This window comes from Atta colombica, unplaced genomic scaffold (genome assembly GCF_001594045.1).
Source record: "Atta colombica isolate Treedump-2 unplaced genomic scaffold, Acol1.0 scaffold1, whole genome shotgun sequence".
In the NCBI taxonomy this organism is placed as follows: Eukaryota; Metazoa; Arthropoda; class Insecta; order Hymenoptera; family Formicidae; genus Atta; species Atta colombica.
Window position 1 is genome coordinate 3,059,076 of NW_017259183.1, and position 11,212 is coordinate 3,070,287.

The 11,212-nt window shown below is 28.2% G+C and overlaps 1 protein-coding gene across 1 annotated transcript in view; it reads right to left on the reverse strand.

The window, feature by feature from the left end:
* Window positions 1–11,212, reverse strand: part of LOC108690808 (centrosomal protein of 164 kDa) — a 14,032-nt gene that overhangs the window by 2,228 nt on the left and 592 nt on the right. The window contains exons 2-8 of the mRNA XM_018198345.1: window positions 8,330–8,578; window positions 5,747–6,517; window positions 4,587–5,449; window positions 3,870–4,289; window positions 2,980–3,305; window positions 1,589–2,004; window positions 193–365 (exon numbers count right to left, since the gene is read on the reverse strand). Coding sequence (XP_018053834.1) covers window positions 193–365; window positions 1,589–2,004; window positions 2,980–3,305; window positions 3,870–4,289; window positions 4,587–5,449; window positions 5,747–6,517; window positions 8,330–8,578 — 3,218 coding nt within the window. The remainder of the gene's footprint in view (window positions 1–192; window positions 366–1,588; window positions 2,005–2,979; window positions 3,306–3,869; window positions 4,290–4,586; window positions 5,450–5,746; window positions 6,518–8,329; window positions 8,579–11,212) is intronic.

The following is an 11,212-nucleotide window of genomic DNA, read 5'->3' on the forward strand; positions in this document are numbered from 1 at the left end:
ATATATAGTTTATTTGAAATGTAAATATTAAACATACTTCCACATTTAATTTTCTTTGCAGGAACATCTAATACATCCTTAAGAGAATTTATTAAAATATATTCAAAATTTAAAGGTATATCTACTAATTTTAAGTACATCTCTATAAATTATCTCTATTAATTATTTTTGTAATCGATAATAGTGAGATACCTGCACTAGTTGTTCCAGAGTGGCTCTTCCGCTCCGTTGTTTCCAAGCTCTTTGCCTACCCTGAAAGGCACTTTTTTGTTGTCTCAGCGCCTCGCAAGCTCTCCTCACCGAATCCTTCTCCACATGCATCCGGTGACGGAAGAATTCTAGCTCCGAAGAGGCATTCACCGGCGCTGTAAAAGAAAGTAGGTACTGTTGTTTTTAATTTAAAGCAAAAGAGATCATATTTAAATTTAAGTTCTAAATCCTAAATGTTTAAAGTTTGACACTAAAATGAAGATGACGGTAAAATGAACTTATATAAACAGTGTGCAAAAGTAAAAGAAAAACTGATGGTGCACTTACGGGCCAGAAGAATATATGCCATTAACCAAAGTAAAGTATATAATCCTATGAAAAGGAAGAAATAATAAAACTTAACTATAATTATGCTATATCGATAGAAATAATATCTTAACAATTACAAGTATTAAATAACGTTACATAACTATTCAGTTTAAGAAAATGATGTTGATCGAGTTATTTACACATTTGCAGAATTAAGTTATAATTAATAATATTAATAATATACCAAACGATAAAATATTTAATAGATAACATGTAAATAAAAATATGTAATAAATTGGAGATAATAATAATTGTAATATCTATTAATTAAATTGTATATCTATATCATTTTGCGTAAATTATTTAGTGATATATATCTTAATACAGAAATAGAAAAAGTGATCAAAAACATAATACATACTACAATAAAGGTAATTCAAAATACATACATATATACAAAAATATGCTCATTTACAATTATCAAATACACATAAATATATTTAATGTCTTATTGATTATATACAAAATCTTTTTGAAATTGTTTGTAATTTGAAAAAGTTATAATTTTCTACAATTCAAGATCTCTCTCTCTCTCTCTCTCTCTCTCTCTCTCTCTCTCTCTCTCTCTCTTTCTCTGTTATTTATTACATATATAGCACATCCTAAAACATAACGTTCAGATTACATAAAAGCTATATTCTTTAAAAAAGTATAAAATCTTATCTGTGATAAAATCGTTAATTTTTTTTATAAATTGACCAATTTTTTTTTTATATCTGTGCATTAACATATTCTTATTGTTTGAACTTTTTATATTCATATAAGAAATTAAAGAGATAGAAAAGAATTCGCACGCTTTGCCCATAAAAAATACAATTTTATTTTTTGGAGTTACCGCTCTTTAAACGGTACAAATAACAATTTGTTTATCAAATTGGCTTGACCTGATTTATTTTACATATAAATCAAATTTTTATAAATTTCAAAGGAAAATATATATTCTTTTAAAAAAAGATACATGTATCTTTTGAGTAATATACAACGCGCAAGATAAATTTAAAACAATCACCTTTATCTTGGAAAGGATATCGCACTGTATAGGCCGTTTCGTTGCTCGGTAATTGGTCACCGAGATCTTCCAGTTTTTTCAGCTGTTTTCTAATATTCTCTACTGGATTCTCCATATTGTTATTACTACTGCTCGAGCGACCTGCACTTGAAGTAACTTTTTTACTGAAACTCTTCTTTTTCTTCGTAATCATGTTAGTGTTTGTTTCACTGGCGGTGGTAGTATCGTCGGACTCAAACTTTGTTGCACTTTTCAAGCCAGCAGCGGTGAATGGATGTTTCTGAAATCCCGCGACCGCTTTCTGACTCTTCAAATTTTCTGGATCATTTTTCTCTTCGACTTGTTGGTTCGCGTTTTGGCTGTCCTGCGATTTCGCATTTGTTACTGGACTCGAGCGCGCGTCCTTCAGCGGAGTACTGCGAGCACGATTTAAGGCCTATAGCCAGACATTAGGGCGAATTGTATGAACATGACGAAGTACCTTCACAGTCCGATCGTTCTTAACAAGGATATACGCTGCGCATTGTTCGAATAAAGACTGACGATATAGACTGCGAAAGTACTATAATGGACGTATTAAAAAAATGAACGTGCAACATTGTGTTTTGACATAGATAGAAAGAACTGGTGAAAAAAGATTAAAAAATATTTTTTTTAACAAATCAATTATCCTCAATAGATTTATGATAAAAACCATATGGTTTTATTAAAAGAAATAAAGAGATTGCGAGAAATAAAGAGATTCTTATCTCCTGAATAATTCGGCAGTGATAATCTATTTTTTTAGATATTAACATAAAAGAGAAAACCGTATGAAGAGTGAGAAGAAAGTTTTTAAAAAGTGTCGCTAATATTGTACAAACATTATAACATTATAAACATATTATTATACAAACATCAAATAATTACATAAATGACTGAAAATATTGATGAGATATAACAAATGGCATGCATGTGCTATACGTTGAACGTGCTTATATTAATAATTGTAGAGACTGATTATTATATGTTGTTAATAATAAATAATATTACATATCAATGTATTTGCTGAAATAAACCAGTTAAAATAAAAAATAATTTTTATTTAATTTTATTTATTTGTTTAAAACGTGCAGTTATTATTTGAAAGATTACGAAATAGATGTCATTATTCCAGTTCTTTTTATTTATCAAGTCGTTCAGTCAATAATAATAAAGAAAACTATATAAAGAAGAAGAGAACTATATAAAGAGAGACTATATGAGAAGAAAATCTTTAAACTCTTTAAGGTAATCTTTAAACTCTTTGTGCTAAACTTCTTTTCTATCATATCACTAGTTTATTTCAACATGAAATGTTTAATATATTTTAAATAATGAAATCTCAACATTCCGTTTTTGAAAAAACTCACTTTTGTTCCGACGAATCAGTCTTATCCGTTCTTGTTCTAGTAGATGTCGATCTTTCGGTTTCTGAGGCCGTAGTATATCCTTCCTTTCTTCTGCTTCTTCTTTCGACTGCAAGGCGAACATCATTTTTCAACTTCATATATTTCTCTTTAAGCGCCGTATATTTGTCCTGTAGCAATCGTTTTTCGCAACGCATTTTTTCAAAATCGATGCTTTCTTGTTGAAGAGCCCGCTCGGTCTGTTTTCTCGCCTCCTTTTCGGCATCTCTTGCAAAATCCGCACGGATTTCCTCCAGTCGCTCTTTATACATCTTACGGGCAAGAGCTTCCTAAAATTATTGTGGATTAATCAGGTATTTTTTTAAATATAAATAATCAAAATATTTTGAAGAATGTAAATCTTTTTGCAATGTGTGTGCATGCCTGCGTGCGTGCGTGCGTGCGTGTGTGTGTGTGTGTGTGAGAGGGGAGTGGGTGTGTGCGTAATAAAAACGATATTTTAATAATTATATACAGTAAACTCATATAAGATATATAAATATTTATAATAATTCTTATAATAATTCTTATCATAATTTAAGAAATTAATTGTACGTGTATATATATATATATATATGTTTAATTACTTTTTTTATACTATTATAAGATATATTAGGTGTACTAAAAAGAAATCCATTATTTTTCCATTCAATTTCATGCAAAAATAATGGATTTCTTTTTACTACACCTATTTGTGAACAGTTATATGAAATTAATGAATAAGATATTAAAAAAAATTATTTATTAAAACCTTTATAATAATAAATTTTGTATTCTAGAAAATGGACGAATATTGATCATTAATGGATTAATTATTTAATGTATACGGCTATATATAGGTATTAAATACTTACATCCATTCTAAAGTCGCGAAGAATTTCGGCTAGACATTGCTCATGATCTTCGGTAAATTTAGTAATTTTTTCTCGTTGTTGCATTCTCAATTCATTTCTTAAGTCTTCAAATTCCTTTTCCAATTCCTTCTTTAAAGTTTCAATTCTTTCGTTATGTTGCTTTCTCATCTCATATTCGTTTAGCTTTGCAAGTTTTTCTTCACTAAGGTCACGTTCGTGCTCATTTTCTAGCTTACCCATCTCTTGACTCCTCAATTCCAGAAGTTCTCTTTTCCTCTCGTCGAGTTCTGTTTTTAGATTGGTCAATATTTCTTGTCTCTCTTTTTCGTAACAGACCTCTAGTTCCGTGCGGACTTTCTTCAAATTTTCCATTCTAGCTTGATCCATTTCAGTAATCAATATTTGTATCTCCTGTTCTTCCTAAAAAAATTGTATTCTTAAATAAAATTTCACTTAAAACTAACAGAATATTTTTAGATATTTTATAAAATATATTTATGAAATTGTTTTAGAACTTTGAAATAGTATTTAGCATATAATTTTATCATCAGTTGTGTTTTTTTTTCTATGAAAAATAAATATTCATAACGAAATAAAAATGAAAAAAATATTGATCTTAAAATAATAACAAATACATCTGTATTATATCTTTTTTTTTTTAAATAAGCTTCACAATTTACATCACACTTCTGACATAATCTAATAAAAAAGGAATACCTTTTGTGCCATTTCCTGTTTCATTTCTTCTAATCTTTGATCCAAAAATTGTTGTATTAAAATCTTTTGTTGCACAAAATTTTCCTCAAGTTCTTTTTTCTTTTCCTGCAATTTAATATCGAGTTCAATCCTAAAATCTTCAATTTCTTCTTCGTGTACTCTATTCATTTTTATTTTCATATCGTTAATACTTTGAGAATATTCTAACTTAGGTCGCACAAATCGCTCCTTCTGTGCGTAATGATTGAACCTTGATATATCAGATGACTCATCATCTTCAAGTTGTCGATTCGATAAGAGATTTGTTGTATATCTTGCTTTTTCAATAATCAATTTTGTTTTGATTTCATCGGAATCACTACTTTTCGCGGTGCTACAATCTGTTTCACTTTTTGACACTATATCGATAATTTTCACTTTTTCACCTAATTTATTAGGTAGATAATCAAAACTATTATCATTTTCTAAAACATTCTTTGTCATTTGACTTCGATGTTCATTTTCCGAAACATTTTGCACGAGGAATCTTTTGCCAACTATTTTCGGATTTTTTGATATGGATTCGATTTTCTCTGCAGACAAGTGTTGATTGTTGATCTCTAAATCTATTTTATCCTGCTCTTTTTCATTAGAATAATCGTTTTTGTCATCATTGATGTCTTCGAAATTTTGCGATGTTGATTTCCACGGGGATAAAATGGAACCAGTAATTTTATTGCTAATTACAGCCGATATCCGTTGATTCTTATCTTCAGATTCGGAATCCCAATCATCTTCGGATTCGGAATATGTGAAATTGATGTTGAACTCTTTTTCCAAATCAAAGCGCACGCTTTTGCGTTCTTCATCCAATGGTCGATCGTCTATCCACAATTGAATAAAAGTCAGATTACCGTGATGAAATTGTATTAATGCTAATCGAAAGAGTAAAAAAGATACTTGAGTTTTTTATTTTATATGTTCAAATTATTACTTTTTGCTTTTACTTATCATGAAATATAAGTAGCTTTGTTTTTTTTTAAATATACAATTTCTACATGTTCAAGTAAAGTACCTATTACTACTTTGGATTGGTATAATTAACTATAATTATTAAAGAACACGATAAAAATAAAAAAAATTGTAAAAAATTATTTAAATATACATATATACAATTTTACCATCTTCAAGTTGTTTTTCCCTCAGAATGGATTTGGGTCTGTCACCAGCAATGTTATTGGTTTCGTCAGAAATTGTCAATGTCCGGAAATCCTCTAACTTGCCGCCATCTTGACTAGGTGTGGTATCTCTACTCCTGTTACTTTTTAGAAACATCGAACCACCACCACTAAGAGTTAACTCCTTTTGTTGACCCAACTGACTTGGATGTTTTTCTTTGTCGAATTTCTCGAGTTTTTCTGGTCTGGCTAATGTATTAGCACTGAGTTTGTCGATGTCGATTATGTTCTCTTCTGAACTGAATTTGCTAGAAAGCTGTTCCCAATCTTTCTCATGCCAGGGACTCAGTGACTCAGATCTCTTCAGTACCTCTTTCAGATCAAGTTCTTTTTTCGCAGGTGTTGCAATTGTTGTGGTTGTTGCAGTCGTATCCTTTATCTCGAGCAATTTAGGACATTCATAAAATTTTGGATCTTGAAATTTCAAGTTTGTATAATCTCTTGCGGCCCGATCACTTGACAAGGACATTACATTGTCGGATCTTGAATCACTTTCCCTTCTCGATTGGAGTCTATCGAAAGAAGAGGGACGATCTCTCTTGCGTGAACTGTCGATTTTTTCGGCTTTTCGTAAAGGTGCCAGTTTCATAGGAATTTTAGTACCTGCCATGCTAGGTTTCGCATAAACAGTTTCTTTTGGAATAATTGTTTCTTTCGGTAAAGTTGCGTCCTCGTGAGATTCAAGATCTTTTGCCGTAGTCTTTGAATCTTCTTCTACGATATTAAAAAATAATTTTTTCTGTTTTTACTTTATTACTATATTTTTGTAATGTTTTTTAGAATAGGATTATTCACTAAATATATATTGCTAATGTTAATAAATATGTATATTAAAATAAAAATTGATGTTTGTAGAGTAAACATAAATGTATATCTGATTGATAAATGTAAGAGATAAATGAAATTGTAAAGTATGCAAGATTTTATATAAAAAAATACGGTTTCTTTATTTTGTTACAGAATAAAATATCTGGAATGTAAAAGAATCAAATTATTTATATATAAAATAAAAAAAAATTACTTGTTTTGATCTTTGTTACAATTGTAAACAAAGAATATCAAAGATTAAAATTACAAATGCCGAGTAACTCGTTTTCTTCAACTGAGTGCGGAAGGCATTAATTTTCAACTGAAGTTTTATAAGTAGAAATTGAAAAATTATGTCTCAGTAATGGGAGTGTTTGATTATAAAAATCTGATTATTGCAAAAAGTAAGGAGCGATTCTAAGCGTTCGAAGTTAATAATAATCAAGGTCTTGAAGTTATTAGTCATTTATGTAATATTTACGATTATAAATTGCATATAGCATCCGTTCATTGATTCCAGTCAATTGATTGAACCAATCAATCCAAAAAACTGATATAAATAATAGAAATATTAATAGAAATATTATTTTAAGAACAAAAATATTAGAGTTATCTTCTTTCATTTTATAATGTGATTATTAGACTAAACAATCATTATAAACAACATAAATATAATTTTACTTTCTTTCTTCTTGATAATTTAATCTTTTTCCATGTTTTTAAAATAAATTTTGATTTTTATGTAATTGTAATTGATGTAAAAATCAACATATAAGTGTCTAATAACCTTTTCTCTTTAGTAAGTTGTATAATTAGAATGCTTTTGAAAGAATATACAAATTATATATAGATTAATTTATGTGTATTAATTATATATGTAAGATTTTTAATATACAAAATATAGGTACATATTTTTTTATAAAAATAATAAATATATATTCATTAAATTCTTGTTAGCGGTTGCAGCGCGACATTCATCGTTTATACGTTGTAGAATAATCTAAAAATACGGTTGTACTTTTCATAATTTTGACGCAAAGCCAAAACATTGCACTGCCAAGTTGTATGATTTTACTGATTATTATGAAGTATTTGGACGACGCGCGTTAATGGTGGTAAGCATTACATGAGAGTGTAATATATGCGCGATTAATGAGTCAATTCTAAGCAGAATCGCAAGACTTGTAAAACTTGTAAGAAGTTTTACTGCCGAGGCAATATATTTCGCAATAAATTTATTATAGTTTTTTAAGATTAAATTTGGGAAATTTGGGAGAATTATTAATATTTTAGATTGATTGCGTCGAAAGTCCGACAACCATATCGGCACGCAATTATCATTTCTGAAATTAATTTATTTATATGAATATATATATAATAGTTCAATATCTTATTCAGATTCGTACCATATGGTGCTTCGTATTTAAAGTAATATAAAAAATTCAATATTATATTTAGTTATATTATATTTTTTTCAGAATTTTTAATATAATTGTATTGTAATTTTGTACAAACTGATTTTTAATTTGTTTTAGAAAAATATTTCTTTCCAATCTTATGTTTGAATTTGAAATTTATCCAAGATGCGTTACAATTTAAAAGAAGAAAAATCGTAAGTGCAAAATTGCATATAAGATAAAGAAATATAAAAAGATATGATTTACTAAAGTAAATATTTATAAAATGAATATAAGTATTTATGACCAATATGACCAATACCAAGGCTTAGTTGCCTTTTGTTGCCAGCTCTAGTTTGTTCTACGAGTCCTCTATAAACTGCATCTAGAGGATGTTCCCAGGTGGTAGTGCCAGTGGATGCCTGGTAATAATACCAGGCACCACTAGCTTCATGGAAGCACGGAGACCAGCCCTTAGGAAGAGCTGCCATAAGGCCCTCACGAGCCAAGTCCAGAAGATGTGGTTCCGCATCGGGATCAATTCCCAGACGTTTTGCATAATCCAGTAATTCTGGAATTACATTGTTGTTTATTAAATTATTATTATTATTATATTATTATTCATTACTATATTATTATTATTATTATTATTATTATTCATGCAGTATGAAATGTTTTAGAAATTTTTCATAAAATCTTTTTAAATATGTCCAAGAAATATAATTTTTCTCTTATAATATATATTTGTATAATATTTTTATGAAACGTTTTAATGCAATATTTTAAAATGTTTTACAAAATATTTCCGAAATATTTTATTAAATATCAAAAAATAAATAATTCATGTCGTGTAGATAAGTATAATATAATATTTATCGTCATGTTAATGAGTCAATTTTTCAAGTCATTATTATTTGATAAAAGAAAAAGTAATTAATTAACAATAGCAAGGATACACCATACGCCGACGAAATATGGCGCCTAAAAGTCATAAAAATATTTTTGAATAGAATTTTGAATAGAAATATGTATTTAAATAAAATTTTTTTTATTTAATTTGTAAAATCTTGTCATATATTGTAAATTTCAATGTATGTAACCATTTTATTAATCGATAAAAGGATAGAAAATCTTCGATAAATTCAAGATAGAGTTAATTTAATTATTTACGGCATATCAAGTATTTTTATCCAGTATAGCATGATTTATTAATAATGCTCTTGTAAAGTTTAATCACTAGAAAGTGGATCCCTATATCTTATTATATCAAGTTCAGATAAACTGTACAATTCATTAATCATACAGTTAACCGAGAGTAAAAGTATTAAAGCACAAAGTCTTTTTCCATGTAAAAACTGTTGTGATAGCGTGATGCGCTTATGATTATTTAACATTATTCGTTAAAAGAGAAGTAATTATTTTATATTTAATTAATTATTTTATATTTATCCTATATCTTAATATAAGAGCAAGATTATTGTTTCACAATATAGGATAAATATAAAATAATTAATAAATAGTAAAAGAAAATAATAATGAAACTTAAAATCGGTTAATTACGATTTAATCTGCTAATTATTGATATAAAATTGTAACTTTAAAATTATATAAATCTTATATAATGTACAGTATATATCTTACGAAATAAATTTTACTAGTTGTTTGATTATTTTCTGTTAATTAATATCAATATATACGGTAAATTTATAGTAAAGAGAGTCGTAAAAATACTTGCATATATGCATGTGATATTCGAAAAGATATAAGGTAAAGATATAAGGTAAAAGTTATAAAATTAAATATCTGGAACCTCCCACCAAATTTTTTAATGTTATAAGAAAAATACAATCTTTCTTTTATATTAATCAGCAACAATTAATGAATGATTCTGTTTCTAATGAATGACTTTGTTTCTTAATTTTGCCAAATACAGTATAAGAAATAATCTTTTATATATTATAATATCAATATGTTTTGACATCCGTGGGCACATGCGCGCGCGCGCGCACGCACATGCAAACGTATACATACAATAAATTAAAGTATAATGATATTTTTGAAAATATTTGGAAGAAAAAATCTTTTGAGAATTATATTTTTATATTATACTCCATACGTAAGTGTTCAATCTTTTCTATTACATAGATTGCTGTCTATCAGTCAATATCATATCTGAAATGCTTTTTTATCCAAATTATCTTTTTAGAGTAAGTAAAAGTAATCAAAATTTCCGACGGGGAGAACAAAAGTGATCGGTAGCTTTAGATTAAAGCTGCCATAAAGTAATTTAAACGTCAAGATTATCAACACAAAATTTCGGTTTATCATAAAGAGTCATTACGAAAAAGTTTCGTAAATTTATAAAAGGCTTCAATAAAAAATTCCATCAGTCTCGACTGGACAGGTGGTGGTAGCTGGCGTATGGGAGTCGAGCTACCATCTGCCCTCGAGTTGCTAGTCAAAGTGTTGGTCCTCATTTTAATTTGATTAATCGTGAATCCAGCTACTATAATGGAACTGATCTATATGATATAAAAGTTTGACAGAAAAAAATTGTTGTTTCAAATTCTGCCGATGGTTTCAAAAATTTTGGCTGATGGACGGGATTTATACGACTGAAATGATATAAAGATGGTTGAATGCTATGACAAAACTTTCTCTGCACTGCGAATTATTGATTTTCCGGAACGCGCTGGGGAACGGGCTCGGTATTCCCGCCAGGCGTGATGTAAATAAACAAGGAAACTTGCTACTAGGTCTCTTTTACACTTTTCTTTGCTTTTAGACTGATTTTAAGTGGAACACTTAAAATCTTTAGGAATGTCGCTTGTTTACTTCATATGGCTATTATATGGCTATTTTTTCAATTGCTTCTTAAGGGAAATACTAAAAGAATACTACTCCATAATGGTTACATGTGAATGTACAAACAATTTAGAGATACAAGAAATAATTTAAAATTAAAAAAATTTCCTGTTAATTTCTAATTAAAAATGAGAAGTTATATTTAATACGTCAAAATGTAAATAAAATTACAGTTAAAATAATTTAGTAAACAATTTCGCTTATTAAATTTTATGATTGGTTAAGATATTTAGCAATATAAAAATACAGTAAAATACGTTTTTGTGCTTGTAAAAAATTTAGACATCGCAATGTGATGAAATGAAGAGGAAGCAAATGGAGAGAAATAAAATGTATGTAT